This window comes from Pocillopora damicornis, chromosome 3 (genome assembly GCF_964200805.1).
Source record: "Pocillopora damicornis chromosome 3, jaPocDami1.2, whole genome shotgun sequence".
NCBI classification, from domain to species: domain Eukaryota; kingdom Metazoa; phylum Cnidaria; class Anthozoa; order Scleractinia; family Pocilloporidae; genus Pocillopora; species Pocillopora damicornis.
Window position 1 is genome coordinate 716,049 of NC_142672.1, and position 24,153 is coordinate 740,201.

The following is a 24,153-nucleotide window of genomic DNA, read 5'->3' on the forward strand; positions in this document are numbered from 1 at the left end:
ATGTAAATTTCTTTCCAAATTCAACTTGTTTCCTCTGTGTCCACATTTCCGCTATTTTCACTAACCTGCCGCTTTTCAATCACTCTCGCTTAGACTTGAAGAGAATATATCAGTTTTTCATGATAGGTTTATTCGATTTTGCGCGAGAAGATAATGATAACAGCTCTTTCCAGCTTCAACTTGTTTCCTCTGTGTCTGTACCTCCGCTATTTTCACTGCCCTGCCGCGTTTCAATCACTCTCACTTAGACTTGAAGTGAATATTTCAGTTTTTTTATGATAGGTTTGCGCGAGAAGATAATAATAAGAGCTCTTTCCAGCTCCAGATAAATTTCCTTTTCATAGAAGATTGCCCATTTTACTACCTTTACATTCACATAACAATCATGTGGGAACAATGAAGAGATGTACACGAAAGCTGTTCACAATTGTGTCCATTCTATTCCACGCTCGTAAACCCACCAAATTGTGCATCCGTTATCACACAACAGGGGACATTCTACAGACCAGTAGGAGTTTCGGCACATGATTACATAACGCGCGACCTGCTCTATTTAAACGAACGTAGCTTACTTGAGTCGCGACTTAAACGGACAGAAGTCTGATAGATGGTTCACTTTATATGTGTAACCGATGCCAATTGCATTTTTTCGAAGCAAATTTTTAAAAACCATTATCATATCTTTAATATTGCGTAGATAGCTAGTCTTTGTGATGATAACAAGGAATGAATATCACGATTGTGAAACATCAATCAAAAAGGCTGGTTTAGGGATACGCAGGCTTTAACTTGAAAACAAACAGACGGTGTAGTCTCGCGCGCCAAAAGTTTGAGAAACATTTAACAATTAACAGATTTTATTTTTTTTGCACACATCAAGATTTCGTACCGTATCACTCAGTTCTCTTCGATCCTGGCAAAATTCCACTTGTGTGGATCTCAATGGTCAGCAACCATATAGAAACAAAAGTCTGCAGGGGTTTGATAACGTGTTCTAAAAATGATACCCAAGGAGCCCCTGAAGGGTGTGCGTTTTTGAATATTTTTTTAGGGAAAAACATAACTCTATGTTAGCGTGTAGAGTGGTATGGTGCTCGTACCAATCATATCGCCGCACTAGGGTATGTATCTTGCATCAATCAGATTGCCGCATTAAAGTATGTATGTGATAAGAATACATGGAAGTCATATATTTGTACTGCGGAAAATACATTTTAAGCAAATGAAGATCATCGCAGTATATACTCAACTTAAGCAGTTGAGAAATAAGGCCTGAAAAAAATTCAGGCCTGAACGGGAATCGAACCCATGACCTCTGCGATACCGGTGCAGCGCTCTAACCAACTGAGCTATCAAGCCAACTGGAAGCTGGTCAGTTGTGAGTTCGTTATATACCAGTAGCTTCCAGTTGGCTTGATAGCTCAGTTGGTTAGAGCGCTGCACCGGTATCGCAGAGGTCATGGGTTCGATTCCCGTTCAGGCCTGAATTTTTTTCAGGCCTTATTTCTCAACTGCTTAAGTTGAGTATATACTGCGATGATCTTCATTTGCTTAAAGTATGTATCTCGCACCAATCAGATTGTTGCATTATGTTATGTATCTCGCACCAATCATATCGCCGTAATTGGATATCTTGCACCAATCACAGCGTTTGGATATTGTTCAGTTTCTTGTAAATGAAGTCATAGAATTTGGGGGCCGTGCACAAAGAATGACGTTAACCAGAAATTTTGGGCTTATTTTGGGTTCATATGAGTGGTTGTGGCCTTTGCAGAGATCGGTCGAGATTTATCGGGATATCTAAGGTGCGCATTTTTTTTTTATTCGGTATCATTTTTAAGACAAAACGTGTTTTTCCGCCTCTTTTCCCATGATGTACATGTAAAACAACTTACATTTCATCACGTACTTTGAGGGTCTCCAATAAGGTTCTTCAATCCCGCGATCCTCACTAAAATTTTCTCTTAATCCCGTCATCCCGATGGTTTATACCGGCGAATCCCGATCCCGTTCATAAATTTTTTTCTTAGCCCAATACCTCAATTTAAAAGGGCCTATTAGTGAAGTAGCATTCTTAACTGCGAGGATCGCTTTCATATTCGTTTCTTCAACCGCAGTTCAAATTTATATGATTTTCATTTGCAGTCATTCATTCATCACTTGGGGGGTTTATTTAAAACAAACATAATGACCAGCTCTCAGTTAGCTTGTTAGCTCAGTTTATAGAGCACTCCACCGGTATCACAGAGGTGATGGGTTCAAATCCCGTACGGGCCTGAATTTTTTTCAGGTCTCATTTTTACTACTAGCTAAGTAGTGTTCATAACTGCGAGGATCGCTTTCATAATCATTTCTTCAACCGCAGTTTACATATATATGATTTTCATATATTTGCAGTCGTTAAAGGGGCCTTTTCTTAACCAGGATTGATCAGTTAAAGTCTTTGCTCACCGTCAGACGTTGGTTTCTTTTCACCAAAACTATGTTATTGTTCATTTTAGAGGTTTTCGAAGTTTTGCACGAATAACGTACGTTAGTCGCAGTCACGACTTCCTTATGTCTAACTTCGATCATGGAAAAGCGTATTAGTAGGGACAGGTCAGTATCAAAGAAACGAACAGCAATGTCAACAAAAGTATAAAAAAAAAAAAGGTGACGGCAATCCATAGTTTCATAACAAGGAAAATAAAGAAAAATTAACTGAACAAAATTCTGCTGTTGAAGCGAATACTTCTTCCGAAGCGAGAAACTCTTCCGAGGAGAAAATTCGCCTTCGTTGTAAAGATGGAATCTCGCCAACATCACACGCGGTCTCGTCGTTGGCCGATTCTTCATCACTGCTTGGGGAATCGTACTTAAACATCATATCTTCCTCCTCGTCTTTTTCCTGCTGCTCCTCGAGGTCAGAGCGTTCGAGGCTGACCGGTTCACCCTGCTGAATTGCTCTCTGGTAGAGGTAGGATGGGAGAGTTCCAGCTCTTGCCATTGTTGTCTCCTGTCTGACAAAACGCTGACGCACTGCAGCACCAAATGTTTGCGCCCAGTCCCTCATCTTCTGTACACTCTGTGGTGCCATCGGTACAGGTGGTAATGGTTGAATTACTGGTATGGCTGACCAACATGTCCTCATTCTAGAATTACCAATAATCAGTAACTGGCTCAGAGTCTTGTTTTACCAATAATCAGTAAAACAAGAGGCAATGCTAAGGAGGCGTGGATCCCAAGGAATCAAAATGGCGGATCAAGATGAGAGCAGATCTAGGAAAAGGCCAAAGAAAAAGGGAATTAAAGAGTCATCTGCGGATATTATTGCCGGTCTTGCTAAACTTTTGGATCAAAATGCCGTTAAGAAAACCAAAAAGAAGGCTACAATCATGGAATTTCGGCGAGATCCTCTAACTGGCCGACGAGTTTATAAATCGAAATACAGACCAAATAGGAAAAGCCAGGGTACGTACTGGTACTGTTTCCAGACGTTTTAGCCTCGTGTAAAGTCATAAAGTGTTCTCTTTCTTTTCGCGTTTAGTGACTTGGGCTTTTTTTACGCATATATTTTACATTTCCTGAATTCTTTTTACTGCATTTTTAGGAGCTAAGAGTACAAATGACACTGGCCTTGATGAAGAAATGCATGATTCTTGTGAGCCTTTCATAGAACAGTGCGCAGACCAGGATTCAGATGGTATTAATCAAAAAATTGTTAGTTATATCGTTGGTTGGGTATAAGTTTAGTTTGACATTTGCTGCAACTGAACGGCCAGAACCCGGTCAAATCAGTTAATGCATATTTATAGATGATATTACATTGCCGCGTGGGTATATGTAAAATAATTGTTGTTGTCGTTTATTAATTTGAAGAAATGAATTTCTGTGAAGTCTTGCCCAACAAATCACACGCAAAAACTGGAATAACCTTTTTTTCACCATCAATGCCACTTCATTGTTTATATATTTTACCTTATAATGTACTACCTTTCTTGCCCACTGGCTTTTGACATATAGTAATGTAATTGTGCTATGTATCACCCTTATTTCAACCACAGCAACATCGCCACAACAACATCAACCACAGCCACCTATATTATTTCACCCAATCTGCTGTATCACACATTCCACCTAATTTTGGCTGCATATCATTTTATTTTTAATTTTTATCTTTTCCTTGTTAGGTAATTATGAATTTCTTCTAAATGAAGCAGACGACCTTCTTCATGGTTGGACAGACCTTAGAGACTCCCAAGCGAATGATTGGGGAAAAAGAATGGAGTCACTTAATGCAAATTGGCAAGCTTCGAGGACCCATTTATTTGAATCAATGCTAAAGTGCTCTGCACCAAGAGTCCAAAAATGTAACAGGTGTGAGTCAAGATAAACACTGTTTACTTTGTCTCATGACATACTTAGTCTTGGATGAGTAGTACTTTGAGATGTACTTTTTCTAATGCAATAATGTTAGTAGTCTTTATTAAGCCATGAGGTCACTATCAATTTTGTTGTCAACTACATAGTACTTACATTACGTGCAAAAATTTTCGGAGGTTTAAATTTCAACGTTTTATTTCAGATGGTTAATTTTCGGACACATTTTTTCTCATTTTGGACAAATTTTGGACAAAGATTTCGGACACTTCACTGAAACATTGCTAAAGCAATTTTTAAGCCAACAAACGTTGAATAACGCTGCGAAAACGTGCCTTAAAATAGTTTTTCTGCACCCTTAAGGGTTAACGGATATAACGATGAGAAAATAACACAAATTTTGTCATGTAGATATATGTGAGTATTTCAATCAGTGTCTCATCTAGAGTTTTTGAGCTTTGGAGCTCAAAGTGGTTTAATAGTCTACGACAAGAATTTGGAAAGGATCTTCTGGTTCTAGCTTCTTAGTGACAGCCTTCACTATTCCTGTCATCATATCAGGTTTGTTTCGGCTTACCAGCGTGGTTTGCTGCACTGTAAAATTTTCAGACGTTTTAAATTTGGGACGCTTAAAAAATTCAGACGGTTTATTTTCAGACACTTTTTTTGTTCAAAATTAACACCGTCCAAAATTTTTCGCAAGTAATGTAATAATTGGGATTGTTCTGTTGTTGAATTTAAGTTTTCTTAATATTTTTGTTATAATTTATGCTTTTTTCCCTTTGTAAGTCTGTTTTGCATTCAATAAACAAATTAGGTTTAATTTCAGTTAATCTAATATAATTTCAGCCAATTTTATACCACCATGTCCCTCTTCTACTTATTATGTTGTTAGGGTTAAGTCTTTATGACCCCTTATGTGTATCCTTGGGGATCCACTCCATAAACTTAAGTTTGCTATAAAGGTCCAGTAGAAATTTGTTTGTCTCCTCGAAGCTGCAGAGGCTTAAGAACAAGCAGACCATCTTTTCTGTCACCTTCATTAATTAACGGAAACTGGCACGCAACTTTACACCAGTTAGAGATATCAACCATTATGAAACTAGAGGCTGCCAGATAAACGTATGTGTTCCAAAACCCAAAGCTCAGTTTTTCAATAGGAGCCTCGCCTATACCGGAGTGGTAGCATGTAGTGCGATGAGGAAGGTTTTGAAGATCAACTCCTCAGCCTTCCAAGTCAGTTTACATGGTCCTCAGACTCAGGATTCTTTCACTTCAGTCTGTACTAAATTTAAAGCAACTGAAATGAATTTATTTTTTTATTTCGAGCATGTCAGTGTCATTGTTGAGAAATTTGCGAACATGCATATAAGAAACTGCTGCACGCAGAGCAATCGTTGCAAATTGTAAAACACAAAACCTCTGAACAAAATCCCAAATTTAGCTTCATGACGAGTGCAGTTGCGCCAGGAAAAAATGTAAATCGCCTCGACAACAAATCACTACAAACATTTATTTTGAGATAAAAAGCTCCAACAACAAGATAATAAAACTGATGCACCGGTTAAAACTAGACATGCAATTTATTTTTTTTACCAATGGGAAATCTCTCTCGAACAAAGTAAAAGTTCACATGATTCGAATGTTTATGAGCAAACTGTATAATCAGGTGCAGTAATTACATAAGGCTAACTGTACCAGTTTCAGTTAAAGTTAGTGTAAAATTCTTCAGAAAACAAAAGTCACATGTATTAAAGCAACAATGGCAACAGTTCTTCCTATTGAAAAGTCGAAGAAACGTTTCAGTTTAGAAGCTGAACATGTCAAACGCTTTACCTAAACTCTAGAAAGTGTTGTAGGTTCTAAAGGCATTCCAGTAGGAAATAATAACAATATTAAAACGTTTATGTTGGTAGCTGAGGAGTGTTGTGTGCATTCTTTATCTTTAAATTCGTTTAAGTAAGAACCGCGTAATATCCCATCCAAGGGAAGTTGGAAGTGTTGGAAGCAATCACAAATTAACATTGTTTGCAGCTTTTTAGTCCATAATTTTTTGAAGCAGAAATATACCCGTTTTTTCAAATCTTCTGTAATTCCTGAGGAAATAATTTGAATGTTCATTCTGAAGGCTTAAACAATGTTTTATTTTTTAGTTGGCAGGAAGGAATACTCGAGAACTGTTTGGGCGGGGGTGTACTACTAGGAATCTGAAACCCTTTATTGTGTTTTAGAACAAGATACGATGAATTTTGCAACCGTTCTTTTCCTACCGGCTACCCCAAACTTGCTTTTGTCCACTAAATCTTTGTTACAATTAAGTGCATATCTATGTGCGTGTGCATCGGTAATATGAAATTCAATTTAAATTGAAGTTTCTATTCTGCATGTACCGTTCTTTTCATTCGGTTAATTAATTCCAGCAGGGCTACTGATCAGTCCACTGGACAGTGTCCAAGTAAATGAAATCATATTCAGATCAAAAAACTGATTCACTGTGCCACACCCTTCACAGCAACTGACACCCCATAGATAGTATGTACGGGAGTACGTTTTGCTTTACGCTGTCTATTTAAAGTTTCCTAGTGTCAGGTTTGACTCGGCAAATATCACTCTGAGACTCCCAAATTAATTGCACAGAAAATGTGTTGCTCATTTGTAATGGCGGATGTATATTTTTTGTTTGCCTGATGAAATTTTGATATTTGAAACAGATGAAAATATCAAGATAAATTCAGAATCGCATTTTGTTTACCTGGTGTGTTGAAATGTCTCTTCCGGCTGGTTCGAAGGCCGCACAAAGTGTAATATTCCCCCCTTTGTATTGTTTTTCATGAGATGTAGTTAAGGTATGGGGAATCCCTCTGGCCTGCGACGCGCCAAGACCAGACCGAGGAAAGGTGTCAAAACAGGTTCAACCCGACTTACTCGAGGGTGGGAAGCTAAACATGACTTCAGATCGCGGTCTCAAGTGGATTGACAGGGTGTGGTACAATGCAATCTATTATATAGGATATTCATACAATCCCAAGGGAGTTAATAATGAAAATAACCAATGCAAACTAAGTTTGCATAGGTGGTACCGGGGCCAGTCAACTATAGGACGCCGGTTTGCCTTTGTTGTGCTGTTCTGTAGACAGCTTCCCTTCTGTGATCCCGTGGAAAGGATCCTTGTCGCGTGAACTGAATAAGGATCCTTAAAGGAATGACGCTTATTAGAATAGCAGCGCTTGTTTTGATGTGGGCGCTTACTAGAATAGGGAGTGCTTATTGGAATAGGGGAGCTTATTAACAAAAACACATTCGAACAGGGGCGCAAGTTGAAAGGAGGACGCTAAATTGAGTCATCACGATACATAATCAGAATAGGAATTCGCCAAGATTGCTATTTATGCATACGTCAGCTTTGGATTCACGACATTTTGGGATACCATGTTTACAATAATAAGCCAAAACGCATGCTTGTGAAATCGTTTTACGGTAGATGGGCTAATCTGTGAGCTTTTTCGCAGAAATATGAAAAATTGAAGTCAATCAATGTATGAGAATAAGTTCAATGTTTTGCCAAAACGCTTCTTTTTTGCTATCACTTGTTACGGCGTGTGGCCCAAACTACAGACCTTTTGGCTGAAATGATAGAAACTGACTTCAATTGATCTCTGACTTCAATCGATGTTTAGGCAAAACACATCCTTTGTGCAATCATTCTAAAACAAGGGGCGCAAACCACGGATTTTTCCACAGACAAATGTGAAAAATGCATTTTAATCAATGCATGCGAATGGGGTCCAATTTTAAGCCAAAACGCATCATTTCTGCATTCATTTTGTGGCATGTGGCCCAAAAAGCGGACTTTTTCACAGAAATAGCCAAAACGCAGGCTTTGCACAACCATTTTACGGCATGTAGCCCAAACTTCAGACTTTTTTGCAGAAAGGCGAAAAATGGACTGAAATCGATCTATGCGAACGAGTCCAATATTTAGCAAAAACGTATGCTTTGTGCAACCATTTTACGGCATGTAGCCCAAACTACAGACGTTTTCGCAGAAAGGCGAAAAATGGACCCAAATCGTTCATGCAAACGAGTCCAATATTTAGCAAAAACGTATGCTTTGTGCAACCATTTTACGGCATGTGAACCAAACCTTAGACTTTCTCACAGAATGGAGAAAACTGGACTGAAATCGATCTATGCGAATGAGTCCTATTTTTTGCCAAAACCGATGCTTTGTGTAACCATTTTACGGCATGTGGCCCAAACTACAGACTCTTTCGCATAAAGGCGAAAAATGGACTTCAATTGATCTATTCGAACGAGTCCAATATTTAGCAAAAAGGTATACTTTGTGGAACCATTTTACGGCATGTGGCCAAAACCTCAGACTTCTTCGCAGAACTTGGCGAAAACTGGACTAAAATCGATCTATTTGAATGAGTCCAATATTTAGCCAAAACGAATGCTTTGTGCAACCATTTTACGACCATTGGCTTAAACTACAGACTTTTTCGCAAAAAGGCGAAAAATGGACTTTAACCGATATATGCCAATGACTCCAATATTTAGCCAAAACGAATGCTTTGTGCAACCATTTTACGACCATTGGCCCAAACTACAGACCTTCTCTCAAAAAAGCCAACAATGGACTTCAGTTGATCTATGCGAATGAGTCCAATATTTAGCGAAAACGTATGCTTTGTGCAGCCATTTGACAGCATGTGGCCCAAACCTCCGACTTTTTCGCACAATGCTGAAAAATGGACTGAAATCGATCTATGCGAATGAGGCCAATATTTACCAAAAACGTATGCCTTGTGTAACCATTTTACGGCATGTAGCCCAAACTTCAGACTTTTCCGCAGAATGGCGAAAACTGGACTGAAATCGATAAATGCGAATGTGGCCAATATTTAGCGAAAACGTATGCCCTGTGCAACCATTTTACGGTATTTTTCGCAGAAAGGCTAAAAATGGACTGAGATCGATCATGCGAACGAGTCCAATATTTAGCAAAAACGTATGCTTTGTGCAACCATTTTACGGCATGTAGCCCAAACTTCAGACTTTTTCGCAGAATGGCGAAGTCGGCGAAAACTGGACTGAAATCGATCTATGCGAATGAGGCCAATATTTCGCCAAAACCCATGCTTTGTGCAGCCATTCTACGGCATGTGGCCCAAACTGCAGACTTTTTCTTAGAAAGGCGAAAAATGGACTTCAATTGATTTATGCGAATGAGTCCAATATTTAGCGAAAACGTATGCTTTGTGCAGCCATTTGACGGCATGTGGCCCAAACCTCCGACTTTTTCGCACAATGCCGAAAAATGTACTGAAATCGATAAATGCGAATGTGGCCAATATTTAGCGAAAACGTATGCCCTGTGCAACCATTTTACGGCATTTTTCGCAGAAAGGCGAAAAATGGACTGAGATCGATCATGCGAACGAGTCCAATATCTAGCAGAAACGTATGCTTTGTGCAACCATTTTACGGCATGTGGCCCAAACCTCAGACTTTTTCGCAGAAAGGCGAAAAATGGACTGAAATTGATCTATCCGAATGAGTCCTGTACTTTGCCAAAACCGATGCTTTGTCCAACCATTTGACGGCATGAGGCTCAACATACAGACTTTTTCGCAGAGAGGCGAAAAATGGAATTCAATTGGAGTCCAATATTTTGCAGAAACGTATACCTTGTACAACCATTTTACGGTATGTAGCCCAAACTTTAGACTTTTTCGCAGAATGGCGAAAACTGGACTGAAATCGATCTATGCCAATGAGTCCTATATTTTGCCAGAACCCATGCTTTGTGCAACCTTTTTACGGCATGTGGCCCAAACTACAGACTCTCTCGCGCGAAAGGCGAAATATGGACTTTCATTGATCTATGGGAATGAGTCCAATATTTAGCAAACGTATTCTTTGTGCAACCATTTTACGGCATGTGGCCCAAACCTCAGAATTTTTCGCAGAACTTGGGGCGAAAACTAGACTGAAATCGATCTATGCGAATGAGTCCAATATTTAGCCAAAACGAATGCTTTGTGCAACCATTTCACGACCATTGGCCAAAACTACAGACTTTTTCGCAGAAAGACGAAAAATGGACTTCAATTGCTCTATGTGAACGAGTCCTATATTTTGCCAAACCCCGTGCTTTGTGCAACCATTTTACGACCAATGGCTTAAACTACAGACTTTTTCGCAAAAAGGCGAAAATGGAATTCCACTGATCCATGCGAATGAGTCCAATATTTAGCCAAAAGGTTTACTCTGCGCAACCATTTTACGGCATGTGGCCCAAAATACAGACTTTTTGGCAGAAAAACGTACTTCATTCGATCTATTTGAATGGGGTCCAATATTCAGTCGAAACACATCCTTTGAGCAATCATTTTAAAACAAGTTTCCCACACTACGTACTTTCCACAGACATGCGAAAAAAAGGATGATTTGTGCGACCATTTTACGGCTTGGGGCCCTAACTACAGACTTTTCTCAGAAAGGTGATAAATGGGCTTTAATTGATCCATGCAAATAGGGTCTAATATTTAGCACAAACGCATCTTTTGAGTAGTCCTTTAACGGTAAGTGGCCAAAGGCAAATGAATATTTTAAAATAAGAACATGCTTGGGGCGTTTCCATTTACTCTAAGCTTCACAGGGGCATTGCAATAGTCCTTTGTTGGTCAATTTACAATGAGGATACATTTCCCAAAAGTTTTACTTTTATATGTAATGTAATGTAATGTAATGCAATGCAACGCAATGCAATGCAATGCAATGCAATGCAATGCAATGTAATGTAATGTAATGTAATGTAATGTACCGTACCGTACTGTAATGTACTTTTATTACTGCACTGTACTGTAATGTATTGTAAAGCTTTATTTAACCTCGGCCTCTCCTTCGTCCTTAAATGTTCCCCAGAGAGCCGTGCTAGCTAATAACTACAAAATTAAACATATCAATGAATGGTTACATGCGAAAAGATAAATTATATGCATGCATTGTTATTTAATAATTCCTTTAAAACTATTTACATCTTCAGCTTGTTTGGCTTCTTCGGGATGCAAGGTGAGAAGGTTAAGGCTCAAAACACAAAATTAAGAATATCTCTGGTAATAATTGGACAAGGTACTTTAAACTTGCCAAGCTTGTTACACCCAAACAAATACACCAGACGGTGTATAATTTGATGTTGCTATGGCAACATACTCGGTTCCAGGACTCTGTCGTGCAGAAATGATAATTCCTATATTTGATCTTCAAGAAAGGTTGTCTGCTTCCTTTAGTTTGGTTAGAAGACCTAGTGTAATGTAATCGTTGTATATTTTTCAAAAAGAGCCAAGTATTTTGCCCTGTAAGGTAAAAGAAAGGCTAAATTTGAATTAAAGAGGAAAGGCACCAGTGGTTCTTTCAGATGGAGGTTGTTCTGAAACAGTATGAGAAAAAAATGAGAAAAGATTGTAAAAAATAACTGAACTAAACTAGAAAACTTTAGAAACAATCATGAAAAAAGTATATAACTTGGTTTGGCAACATAAAAACAAAAATTATTGATGGCATTACGATGAAAACCAGAAATTGATATGTAGTAGTGCTAATGTCATGTTGGAAAAAGTGTTACACTGTAATTAGTGTACTTTCAGGGAATAAATAAATTTAAAAATATTGCAGTAAATGTAGAAATTACAGTTTATATGTTGATTATAATTATGTTTGAAATTGTTTTCAATAAACAAGTCTTGCATATACATAATAGGTAGATAGTACGTTAGAAATTGTAAGTCCAGACGTTTTGTTTCTGGGTGTGTTTCTTTTTATATTTCAAGTTAATAAAGAATGCTTCTTACTCAATAGGTTTTAGATCCACACAAGTAGTAATATGCAACATTTTATTATTTCCAAGTGTAAGATCGTACCATAATAAAATCGTTTCAATGCTCTGAGAACTGTTGCTCCATGACTCTGGGACTTTTCATTTTCTGCATCCTTTAAGAAAAGCCTGCCACTACCTGGAGTGCCACAATAATAAAAAATGTGGCGGTCAGTCTCCCGACCAGGGACACAGGAATGAAAAAACACTATGACATCATAATAGTGTTTCTGGTACAAAGTGTCTGCCTAAGAAAACATATACACAAAATTTCAGTACTTATTAAAAGGCACTAACATTAACATGATAGGAAATACTGTCCAAACAAAATTCAGGAATGCAATTAGGTCTTTGTCATACCCTTAACTGCAGGCACCTCTTCTGAACAGTTACATTTGTCTTGCCCTTTTCCCTTATTTTTTGCCAGTAGGCATCATGAGGATCTTGGGGATCATCACTGAATCTTCTCTAAAATGACAAATACAGTATAATAATAAAAATAATAATAATAAAATGTATTTATGTAATACGTGTATATGTAATGCATGTACTTAATTAAAAGTCATAAGTTAACTTAAAAGTTATTTAGTTGTTATACAAAATAGGTAATTGTCATGTAAAAACTTGACTGCTGACTATAATTTACCAACAGTTTTTCTAATCGCCATTGGCACTGACAAACTAACAAACACTGACCACACTGGTGCGACATTCCATCCCCACAAAATCTTGAATGACAAATGCTGAACGTTAAATGTAAAAACTTTAATGTACAATCCACTGAACTTGAATGTGGAATGCAAAAACTTGCATACTAACTAAGACAAGGTGAATGTACAAGGCAAAAACTTGAATTTTGCACAAGGAAAGTTGAATGGCGAAAGTGCAAACTAAGAATTTGTACAACAAATGTAGAAGCAAATGCAAAAAGAAGAATGAAAAAGCAAACATTGAATTTTGACAGGGATAAAATGTCATACCAATGCAGCCAAAGATGATTTTATTAACAATATTTTGACTACTTAATTTGATGGAGTATGTCTATGATTCAAGACTGAGAAATGTAATTGTAATGTGACCCATTGACTCCCCAGTCATTTTTGCATGTTAAAAAGAAAAGTAGAATAACTGGTAATTATCTAATATAGCACTTTGATTTCCCTCGAAGAACACTGGGGGGGAGGGGTGCATGGAGAAGTTACAACTTATAATATCCAAAGTGTTTAGATCCTAAAAAAAGAACATAATTTAACTTCATGGCTATTAGATTATTGATCTTTAATACTGAGCAAGGAGAAATAAACATGGATTATTGAAAGTAAAAATACGTTGGGTATTTTTATCTGTCTACCTCAAGAAGTTAGAAGCAAAGAGACTAATACCATACAGATTTTGCTAAATAGAGGATTGTTTAATAAACTGGAAAACCGGTTTAATTTGAAAAGCAGTTATTCACGAAACTACAGATAATCTACTAGCTAAAGTAAGAAAACTTCAAACTCCTTTGAAAGATGATCGTTTTCTGATGTTGACTTATTTTGGAAATAACTTCAGGAGCATTCAATGTGCATTCTGATGAATTAGAGCTACCAGGGAATACAATAGGTCTATCCTATAGCATGGCAGGCTCTGTTAAACCAAAGCATCACAATTTTTGATTCACTAGAACGAAATCTGATGCACTCCATGCTGATAATCTTCTGTATCATCTTTTAAAGTATTCTTCACTTAAAGGACCCTAGTCAGCCAAGCCCTGAAATTCTTGAAATCCGCCATTCTTGATGCCATTGAAATTATGAAAATTGTGTGGTGAAGCAAAATCTTATTGCAGCGCCGCAAGTTGTGTTACTGGAAGTCTGTCAAAGCACCTTTAGTAGTTTTGAGGGGATCCCTTTGTTTTGACATGCTCCGCATAAAATATAATACTGGAAAACCCGTATGTAAACAAAATCAAAGGTGTGGCTGCCTAGGGTCCTTTAACACCTCTTAAAGGCGATGGATGCAAATAACAATTTTTTTTTGTTCAGAAAATTTTCACATTCTCAAATAACTTGGGGGAGAGGGGATGGGGACATATTTAAGCGGCCACAATTGGGACTTTGAAAACTGGCCACATAATAGAGGTTGGCCGTTTAATAGAGGTATAAATACTTTAATAAGGTAGAAAAATGACAGTAAAAATAATTTATTGATCTGTATAGGAAAATGTTCCTTGAAAAGTGTAAATATGTGAGTGTACATAATTGAGTATGGGAGGCACAGAGAGATGTAAAGTGAAAAACCTTTCCATAGCTAGGGCAAGGTACTCAGGTAACAAAGCCAGGGTTAATCAGTGATGTGCATACCCCTACGGCCTCTGCAAGTCTCTTGAACCATAGAATAGTCATTCAATCACCACCAATTTGGCTTGAAAAGCAATAAATAATAACCTTGTGACAGCCAAAAGGTAGCTGAATAGACTAATCGAATACAGCAGTTTACTAACAAATAATTGGAGACTTTGCGAAGTGGCCACCTAATTATGGAGGGTGGCCGCTTAATAGAGGTCCTACTGTAGTACAAAGTACAGTAGAATAAAAAGGTGTTACACTTTAAACACAATCAACAATTTATACTGTATTTCCATGTTAAACTGAGATGACAATAGAGTGGATCAAGCAGAAGCCTACCTTTTTACGTCTAGGCTGTGAAGAATTGGATTCTGATGAATCACTGAACTGAAATTGAGAAATTAAGAAACAAATACTAAATACTTGAGGTAAAAAAATTAAACGAGAAAATCAGAAAGAAGAACTACTTCTATCAAACGACGTATTGGCAGTGATCGCAAAAAGTTTTCACGGTAAAATGCGGCCATTTGGACACATCATTTGGCGCCGTCGATGGCTACGGTGACAAAAAGCGCGAAATAAAAAGTAAAATTGAACAGTTCAAAACGTCAAATCGACAAAACGGATGTAAATTAGTTTTATAACAAAGTGGACGCATTGCTCAACTATGCTTAACGCCGAGTAAAATGTAGCGCTGCGAATTTGGAGTACAAGTTGATTGGCGAGACTGATCAGCTATTCAATGAATATTCAACAGGCAACACAGAAATTAGCATTGCAAATTGTATCAAAATGCATACGAAATATGCATATATATATACAAAAAGAAAGGTATAGGATTATTTGCTTTTCACGGAAAAAAAAAATAGACAAAGAAATAAAGGAGAAAGACCAAATAAAAATAAAATTATACCTGTTCCCTCTTTTCGCTTTGCTCCGCCATCTTGTTTCAGAAGAGCGCGTTGCTTGGGATCCACGCCTCCTTAGCATTGCCTCTTGTTTTACTGATTATTGGTAAAACAAGACTCTGAGCCAGTTACTGATTATTGGTAATTCTAGAATGAGGACATGTTGGGCTGACAGGATCATAGCACGTTCGGGTACAGCTTACCAAGACTTCGGATTTGTAAAATAGTACGCCGCCCGATGGGTTGCCTTCTTTACGCCTTCCTTGGCTGCGTTTCCAAAGTTTCTCGCGTAGTTCAACACTTTGCAAAGTGGATCTTTGTGATGCACAACCGAGTGAATATTCTCCACATCTAGTGTCATAAAACTTAACAGGTTAAGAGAGTCATATCCGTATAATTCTGAAACTTGCTGGAGTTTTTCAACGCCGTATTAAGCATTGGAATCCTCTCGCTTCATAATCGCGTTTTAAGAGCCATTTTCCGAGAAAATCGAAAATCGCATGACACTCGTGAAAAAAACGAATTTTTTTTCCTCTCGCCAAAACATCCCTTTTAGTAACCTTATTGAAGAAAAAATAATTTTGGGTTCAAGCGATTCATTGTACGGGAGAAATTACAAAAAGTTTGAAAAATCGATTTTTTGCTGGTTTTTCGTACTCAAAAGAACAAAATCCGACCGCAACTTCGAGAAAACGGTGAACGCATAAGAAACAATCCCTAACATCGAAACTTCAGCCAAGTATTATTTCGTACTTACTCTTTAATTTCCTGAAAGAAATTTGAAGAAAGAAGTTTTTAACATTTACAATCGACAAGTTTAAAAAGGTCAAATTTGTATCCCTGGAAATGTTAATAAATGAAGGCGAACTTTAACTGTTGTAAAAGGCCACTGGTATATGCCGCTTCCAAGTAAAACCCATATAGAATAAAACCTTGGCTATTGAACTAAATTACTGGAAAGTTTTAGCTCTGGAAATCCAATATAGTCCTCACACTAAAGTAAGCAATTTGAGTATCTGAGTAAATAAAATTTATGCAAATTAGACGGCCCGCTGAATGAATTCATATTTTTAACGCAAAGTTTTGTTGAACGAACAACTTACCATTGCTTGTTGCGATAGAAGTTAAATCCATCTCTCAATCTGTTTGTCCTGTGAAGTGGCAACTCATCCATACCTGATTTTGACCAAAATGTGTCCAGCAACTTCAGCGCTTGAGCTATCTAAACACTTCCCACGCAGCGCTTATTACGCATTATCAGACGCTTTAATAATAATGAAACCCGATTATGTTTTGGTCCGAAAATAACATACAATGATGAAAATTAACCACTGCTCAAACCACACAGTTAACAAGGTGAGTATTATTCTTATTGGGCGAACAAATCAGATACTAGACGGGATAACAAGATCATATGACGTGTAATTTAGCAAACGTGCGGAGATTGGTCACGCAAGCTTGTCGCATATGACGGTACGTGCTATACTTCGTACACAATGTAAACAGACAAAGAAGCAATTACAGCTGTCCCAATGAAAAAATGTACAACTGTACGTCTGTTTATAGATCATCAGTGTAGAATTATTCGACTCTAAGAACAATATTAATAAAACATTTCCAGGTCAAATGCTCCTGGAATAAAATTTATATATTGTCACGAACTGTTTCGCCACTTACTATTGCACGTGCCTCTACGATATTATTTTTAATTGAATTATTCCCGTCTAGTATTACGAATACTGAAACAGCGTTAGCGGAGTTTGTCTCGTTTGTTGGGAGAGCTTTGTTTTTTGTCATGGCTTCGGCAACGTTTCACTCATGTAGTTTTTCTAGTTTATTACACGACGCCACACCCTGTGGTTTAAGCAGCGATTATCCAGGCCAAGTTGAAGTTCTCGCTTTAAGAAATTGTACAAGGGACATTTCGAGGCACTGCGAGCTGTATGGATTAAAAGCAGATACAGCACTTGACACTGAATGGAAACTGCTGTTAGCAAGAGCAGGTAAATCTTATGTACTGTCTTACCGTCTTACGTAGCGGCTAATAGTGGTGTACATTTCCATCATCTCTTTATCACAGACCTCTAGATGGTCATGTTATTCTAAGAAAATCTTCGGGTGCTTTCCATTCAGCCCAAAATTCCGCAAGTTTCGGTTAGAAATCAAATGGAATGGACCATTTCGGTTCAGTCCTACCAGAATATTTGGGAACACCTTTGAAGCTGGTCCACTTTGAGCGGTCAGGTTATTTCGGTCGGTCAGGTTATTTCGGTTGGTCAGGTTATTTCGGTCGGTCAGGTTATTTCGGTCGGTCAGGTTATTTCGGTCGGTCGAACCGAAATGTCCCCGTCCATGTGACAAAATTATTGTCCCCAGTACTTGTGTACCGCTCTTTTGTATCCTGCTTGCAAGAACAATAAGCAAACGAGCTCATCTCTTTGAAAATCGCAGGCTTTTATCCGCGGCGTTAATATTTTGCAAACCTAATATTAACGCTTACGGTAGCAAAAAAGATCTTTATTCACCACCCCCACCCCCCCCTCCGCTACGCCACCCACGCACACACACCTGTCACTGATACACAGACTTTAAAGACTTTTTTATGAAAAAGGGGACCTCGAGATCTCCTAGCACACGAGCCTCTCAACTCGCTCGTGATGTATGCAATGGATAATTTTCCCTTTACCTTTGTTTAGGGGTATTTGCAGTGGAAGAGTCCCACTTGTCATTGACAATATGCCCTCGCCACAGAGCGGAATTTGGTATGCGCTGGAGATCCTCAAAAGTGAAGTGTAGCATTCCGCTAGAAATAGCTGCTCACAAAACAGCCTCGGTCAAAGGCGATCGGCATTTGGACAGCGTTCTATCTGCATTTATTTTAAACACTGAAGGAATACTTATTCAAGTTGGATCGCGTAAGTTTATCGTAACACGTTTGTAGCTAAAGTATACGCTTTAATTTTAAACGAGCGAGGGCGTAAAGCAACATATGCGCAAGCGTTACAATACCCTTTATTCTCCTGTTCCCCTCCCCCCAAAGAAGAAAATGGCTTTGAAGAATAGTAAAGAAATCGGCGATGGCCTTTTAACAAGGTTAACTTTTATTTTTGCCACAGCTCTTTGCAGAATGTGCAAGCAACATTTCACGGAGACAAACCAACAACAGAAAGTGACACCCGCACCAATGATTGAAGTTACTCCATGCGTAGAACTAGAGACTTCAGAAGCAAATGTAAGTAAGTAAACGGTAACCTTGGATACAGACAGTTATTCCAACATAACAAATGCCAAAATTCCGAAAGGGCTGGGTAACTGTGAATAACTGTAAACTTTGAAAATGACTCTGAAAATGATTTTAAGACGAATAGGTCACTGTTCGTTTCTTTAAATTCCTTTCGGTCTGGCTGGAGCGGGAGTATTGATAATGATAGCGGTATGCATGTAAATTCATATTTTCTTTTTTTAAAATGATGTATAACTTAAGTTTCGAACTATAATTAAAAAAACTAATGCCCAGTGACAAAATAAACAGAAATATTGAAGTAACATTGATGTCTAAACGTCTTTTTTGTATGTTACAGAACAGCTCAAACTCATCTCCAGGACAAAGTGATACCGGTCAATCTGTTGAAGAGTTCGCAGAAAGCCTTGGACGCCTAACAATCGCTGATGACACCTTTCTGTCACCAGACACAATAAGCACAGCTTCCACTCAGAGTGACGAGCCTACACCTGTGATCTTACATGAGCCGCGCGAAAAGCTGAGTGAGTTCCTGGCAGCATGCAAACTTGAACCGCTTGGAAAGCCATGGCTTTCTTGGAGTGATTCCTCTGAGCGAACAAGAGAACGTCAAACAAGGAGAGCCACAGAAATAGTAGCAAGTGTGCTAAAGAGCGTCACCCCTGATAATGCTGGTGAACTCTGGCGACGTTTAGCCTCTTCTACGGCTATGAACAAGGCCCTAGGTGTAAGCGAGTTGTCACATTCAGAGCATTTGTATTTAGAGGCCCTAGCAGAAGCGTACCAGAATGCAACCAGCTGGGATACCCGTAGACAAGTGCTTTCGATTATGGCAGGGGTTGGAACTTTCAACGACATTTCCCGTTATATCCCGGGGTTGACAAGATACCGATACTCCATGGCTAATCTTCATCGATCACAGTTTGGCCGAGGCGCTCAAGTTCCACAACAGCCTACCACACGAATACGAGTAGACTTGAGGCAGCTTGACCACTTTCTTGGTTTCATCACGAGCCCGCATCTTGTTCAGGACCTTCCATTTGGGCAAAAACATCTCAAGCTTTCGTCTGGTGAGGTTATTCAAGTACCTAACGTAATCCGTATGATGATACCCGAGCGAGTGATACAACAGTACACTCAGTACTGTTTGGAGATCAACTTCAAACCATTCAGCGAAACTACTATGAGACGGGTACTCTTTGAGTGCAGTGCCTCTGTAAGAAAATCACTGCAGGGCTTAGATTATTTTGCAGCTGAAGGCGCTCGCGCATTTGATGATCTCGTGGCCCTCGTACGCCAAATAGGGGGATTAGGTTCCGGCAAGGAGTGGGAGACTACAGTTGTGCAAGCTCTTATGACAAGCAAGCAGTATTTGAAGGGGGACTATAAGGTAATGTGAATTCTGACTCCAGAAAGACAGCTTGAATAAAACTAAAAGTAAGTACTTATTTTACCTCGTCAACAAAATCATTCCGTAAAACAAATATATATTTTGTACTCTTTTTCTTCACTAAATGGTGCACGTGTAACTAGCTTACATAAATTCTCGAGATTAACAATGCGCGCACGAGGATAGTTTTTTTCTAAGGTTAAGGTTAAAAGTTATTCGCCCCCTTACGTTAATAATATATGTTAGATTAAAAAATCATTTGATTAACTATTATATTGAAGTATAAGCACAGACAAACAGTAATCTCAGTTTTGTTTTATCAACAGGTTCATGTCACAAGCCCCTCTAACGTAGCAGACCATTGTGTGTTGTTTGCTCTTAGCGACAGTAGTGATGCAGATTACCAGCAACAATGCAGTCACCAACACACTGATCTTTGTGACCGTTGTCAAAGTCTTCAGGAAACTCTGGCAAAGATTGAACGGGTCCTTGGCGAGACGACCTTTCCGACTCAGGACGCGAAAGACGAAGCGCTATTTATATTCCAGACAGCCCAGCTGGCCATAATGTCCTGGAAATGCCACATCCTTAGATCAGCTAACCAAGACCAAGCGAGAATAGATGCACTGGAGAAACTTGACGACAACACTGTCTTGATAATTAACGACTGGGCCATGAAGTTCCTGCCACAAAAATACAGAGAGTCCCAAGCCGACTGGTTTGGTAAGCGAGGTATCTCCTGGCACGTTTCTGTCGTCTACCGTCGTGTGAGCGGGGTACTCCAGTGGCAGGGCTTTCTGCACATAGTCCAGTCGTGCAATCAAGGCAGTGCTGCAGTGGTTAAAATCATGCAGGATGTCCTGAATACCATCAAGCTGGAGCACAGTGAGATTAACAAGGCGTTCTTTAACCAAGATAACGCAGGATGTTATCATTCGTCGTCCACCGTACTCTCATGCCCAGTGATATCCTCCTCCACCGGCATCGAAATCAAGCGCATTGACTTTTCTGACCCACAGGGTGGAAAAGGTGCCACAGACAGGCTTGCTGCAACCTGCAAGAATCACGTCAGGACTTTCATAAACGAAGGAAATGACGTGACCAATGCCGAACAACTGAAGAGTGCTCTTCTTTCGCATGGGGGGATAGAAGGAGTTCGAGTTGCTGTCATGCAAAGTGTTGAAGAGGAAGCAGTAGTAGATGACAACAGAAAGATTACTGGTATCAACAAATTAAACAATTTCGAGTTTAAAGACGAAATTCTCGTAGCTTGGCGCGCTTATGGTATGGGAAAGGGAAAAGAGATCCCATTGGAAACAACATCAGAAGGTTAGCCTAATGAAAATTCACAATTCTTCCTTTTTTAGAATTATTTCATCGCGCAAATATATATTTTTTTATAGTTTGAGTAAAAAGGTGTACGTTTATCGTTTGTTATAGCTTTCAGACGCATGAAAGGCATCCATTTCCCATCCTGGTACGCAGGAGGAGCGGGTGTCTGCCACCCCGTGGGGTTTTGCTTTGTAAAAGACTTAAGCCCCTTAGACCCTTTATAAATTTATAGTCCTTGATTTGTTCTACAAAATTTTTAAAACGAACATTGCAGAATATGGCGGTTCTGAAGAACATGTCCGGTCATAAGATGTAAAAAGCAAACGTTTCATCTGTTTGCGCAGCAAAGTGGACCAAAGGGGCACTCTTCACAGGCTGTGCAGAGTGAAGTATTGAAGTAGGTTAACAGTGCTGTTTATGTAAATCTTGTTTCTTTATGTGTTATCTACTTCAGAGCATGGCATTGGTTGGCTTTCATCTGAGTTTTCTTCTGGAGACTTTAAACCCCATAGCCCAAAACCGACTCAGTCAAGGAAGAAGCAAGAGACGGAAGTGGAGCAGGTTCATGATCCCACTGAAAATACAAATGAATCGTCATCCGTGTTTACCTGCCCTCAGGATGGGTGTGTTAAGGTCTTTCAAAGGCTGTCTTCTCTCGAAAAACACCTATCTTTAGAGAAATGCACCAAGTCTTTAGAGAAACGGTCTTTGTTAGACCTTGCCAAACTAGACTACAAGTCCAGGTTGGAGGAGGGCACGACCAGTCAAGTTATTTCGTTTGCGTCTTTTAGGGATACAAGAGAGGCTACATCCGGCGAAGTAGAGGTAAAAGAAGGATGGGCGCTAAAGCCGAGCAAAAAAGCATATCGCTTTAACCAAAACCAGAGGGATTATCTAAATGCGAAGTTTACAATTGGTCAAACCAGCGGCAGAAAACTGGACGGTGATATCGTATCACGTGAAATGAGACGTGCACAAGGACCTGATGGTGTTCGTTTGCTCAAAGTATCCGAGTTTCTTACCCCGCAGCAGTGCACTTCATATTTCTCACGTCTTGCAGCGAAGGTCCGACGGCAAACATCCGACGATGCTGAAATCCAAGCTGTAGTAGAAGAGGAAAACTTTGCCATGGCAAGAGAAACAATCCTATCCATCACGCTACAGCACCCCATCACTTACGATCAGTACGATATCTGTGCCATGGCCAAGTGAGGATCTCTGGAGCGACTTAAACTTGGAATGCTTCAAAACATTTGTCAGCAACTAGAATTAGAAGTACCTCCCAAGCCTGTTCGCCGCAAAGCGCTCTACGTTGACCTGCTGAAAAAAGCCGTCATTAATTGCACTTGCCAGCTCCGTGGGAAAAATATGTAGAAACAGAAAGTACTACCCTGCTCACAGACGTTTTTCTGTTTTGGGAATTTAATGCGCGCACAAGATAAGCGATTGCTCGTGAGAGAGGGCGGAACGCGCTTTTTTTTTTATACGTGCACTCGACGATATCTAAAAATGAAGAGAGTCTGTGAACAGGCTAGTAAAGTACACAAATTGTAGAGTTTTGCCTAAACGGTGTTCTCACTTCTCCTCAGTGGCTTGCTTCCAGGAGTGAATCATTCACCATTTGTTCTCGCCGGAATAACTAAGTCAAGAAAAAAATCTATTTTGTTCATTGTTTTGCTTCCTTTACTTATTTTTGAAGTTTGTTTATGTTTAAAAGAGCGTTCCTTTTCGGAAAGTGAGATCATTTCTTGTTTGTCAGGGTGAGTCCTTGTTACAAATCAGTCAGTTACCTTTCAGCTCGTGACTATTTGCACGTTATAAATGTCTCTTCCCGCTCTGACAAATCAATGATACCTTATCTTATAAATGTGAAGAGGTATTTTAGCCTGCATAACAGCCGCTTTATGAGCCAAGCGAGGCGAACGCGGCATTTCCTCGAAGCACGAAACGAGTGCGAAGCGCGAGACGAGGGATGGAGAAAAATAAAGCTTTATTTTTCTCCTCCCCTCGTCGCTTCTCGCGCTTCGTGCAAAATGCCACTTTCGCCTCGCTTGGCTCATAAAGCGCCTTTTATGCAGGCTGGAGGTATTTCTGCAAGTTCTTTGAGTTAACCAAAGATAACTTTGTTTATCTTCGCTAAACAACACTCCTAGAGGTCTCTAGAGAAAGCGTTACGCGCGAGAATGTGGAATTTTATAACACTCCACATCGCGTATTCAGCCCTGCGGAGTGGTTCTCTTTTTCTCGCGCTCGCGGCGTGAATTGGTCATAGTTAACTCAAAGATTATTATTAGCCTCAATAGGCTTTTCAACGATTTTGAAGAGGTCTGGAAGGTTTTAAGGATGCGATAAGCACACGCAAGTTTGAAGTTGTGTTGTGGACAAGCTCTAAATGAAACTGAGAATTTCTAGTTACCTGGCTAGGGTTTCCTGGTTTCGGAGGAAAAATCATAAAAAAAAATCCAAAACAAAACTAAAGCAAGCTATAAAGTTGACTTTCATGCTTTTTTTTTTCTTTTTTTGCTGCAGGGATTATTGCAAGGTGGGAAATTCGGGAATAACGAACTTAAGAGCCATTTTCCGAGAAAATCGAAAATCGCATGACACTCGTGGAAAAAACGAATTTTTTTTCCTCTCGCCAAAACATCCCTTTTAGTAACCTTATTAAAGAAAAAATAATTTTGGGTTCAAGCGATTCATTGTACGGGAGA

At 39.2% G+C, this 24,153-nt stretch overlaps 3 protein-coding genes across 8 annotated transcripts; 2 read left to right on the top strand and 1 right to left on the bottom strand.

Moving 5' to 3' along the window:
* The first annotated feature begins 3,120 nt into the window (after positions 1-3,120).
* Positions 3,121-6,274, top strand: LOC149047734 (uncharacterized). Its single transcript, XM_089199411.1, has 3 exons — positions 3,121-3,450; positions 3,590-3,682; positions 4,170-6,274. Exons 1-3 carry the CDS (start codon positions 3,201-3,203, stop codon positions 4,370-4,372), a joined length of 546 nt encoding a protein of 181 aa, XP_089055537.1. The 5' UTR covers positions 3,121-3,200; the 3' UTR covers positions 4,373-6,274.
* A 4,924-nt stretch (positions 6,275-11,198) lies between these two features.
* LOC149047735 (uncharacterized) lies at positions 11,199-15,640 on the bottom strand. 5 transcript variants are annotated; one of them, XM_089199114.1, is made up of 5 exons: positions 15,485-15,640; positions 14,911-14,958; positions 12,602-12,709; positions 12,288-12,489; positions 11,199-11,723 (listed from the first exon to the last, which is right to left on the bottom strand). In XM_089199114.1, the coding sequence occupies exons 1-5, from the start codon at positions 15,512-15,514 to the stop codon at positions 11,449-11,451; spliced, it is 663 nt and encodes a 220-aa protein (XP_089055240.1). In that variant the 5' UTR covers positions 15,515-15,640; the 3' UTR covers positions 11,199-11,448. The 5 variants fall into 5 exon arrangements, with proteins under 5 accessions (XP_089055240.1, XP_089055245.1, XP_089055244.1 ...); XM_089199119.1 differs by having other exon boundaries at positions 11,199-11,797; XM_089199118.1 differs by having other exon boundaries at positions 11,604-11,723; positions 12,219-12,489.
* Positions 15,641-17,239: 1,599 nt separating this feature from the next.
* LOC149047736 (uncharacterized) lies at positions 17,240-23,990 on the top strand. 2 transcript variants are annotated; one of them, XM_089199159.1, is made up of 6 exons: positions 17,240-17,482; positions 18,176-18,394; positions 18,596-18,711; positions 19,061-20,110; positions 20,437-21,439; positions 21,897-23,990. In XM_089199159.1, the coding sequence occupies exons 1-6, from the start codon at positions 17,275-17,277 to the stop codon at positions 22,652-22,654; spliced, it is 3,354 nt and encodes a 1,117-aa protein (XP_089055285.1). In that variant the 5' UTR covers positions 17,240-17,274; the 3' UTR covers positions 22,655-23,990. The 2 variants fall into 2 exon arrangements, with proteins under 2 accessions (XP_089055285.1, XP_089055286.1); XM_089199160.1 differs by having other exon boundaries at positions 17,243-17,482; positions 22,234-22,417.
* The last annotated feature ends 163 nt before the right edge of the window (positions 23,991-24,153 follow it).

Excerpts from the sequence above, each read along its gene's own strand:
- LOC149047734 (XM_089199411.1), top strand. The coding sequence starts at position 3,201 with ATGCTAAGGAGGCGTGGATCCCAAGGAATCAAAATGGCGGATCAAGAT. Across the intron at positions 3,451-3,589 it reads ACCAAATAGGAAAAGCCAGG|GAGCTAAGAGTACAAATGAC; the intron begins GTACGTACTGGT and ends CTGCATTTTTAG. Across the intron at positions 3,683-4,169 it reads CGCAGACCAGGATTCAGATG|GTAATTATGAATTTCTTCTA; the intron begins GTATTAATCAAA and ends TTTCCTTGTTAG.
- LOC149047735 (XM_089199114.1), bottom strand. The coding sequence starts at position 15,514 with ATGGCGGAGCAAAGCGAAAAGAGGGAACAG. Across the intron at positions 12,490-12,601 it reads AGAGGTGCCTGCAGTTAAGG|GCAGACACTTTGTACCAGAA; the intron begins GTATGACAAAGA and ends ATGTTTTCTTAG. Across the intron at positions 11,724-12,287 it reads ATTGAAACGATTTTATTATG|GGCAAAATACTTGGCTCTTT; the intron begins GTACGATCTTAC and ends TTTACCTTACAG.
- LOC149047736 (XM_089199159.1), top strand. The coding sequence starts at position 17,275 with ATGGCTTCGGCAACGTTTCACTCATGTAGTTTTTCTAGTTTATTACAC. Across the intron at positions 18,395-18,595 it reads ACTTATTCAAGTTGGATCGC|CTCTTTGCAGAATGTGCAAG; the intron begins GTAAGTTTATCG and ends TTTTTGCCACAG. Across the intron at positions 21,440-21,896 it reads ATTGGAAACAACATCAGAAG|AGCATGGCATTGGTTGGCTT; the intron begins GTTAGCCTAATG and ends TATCTACTTCAG.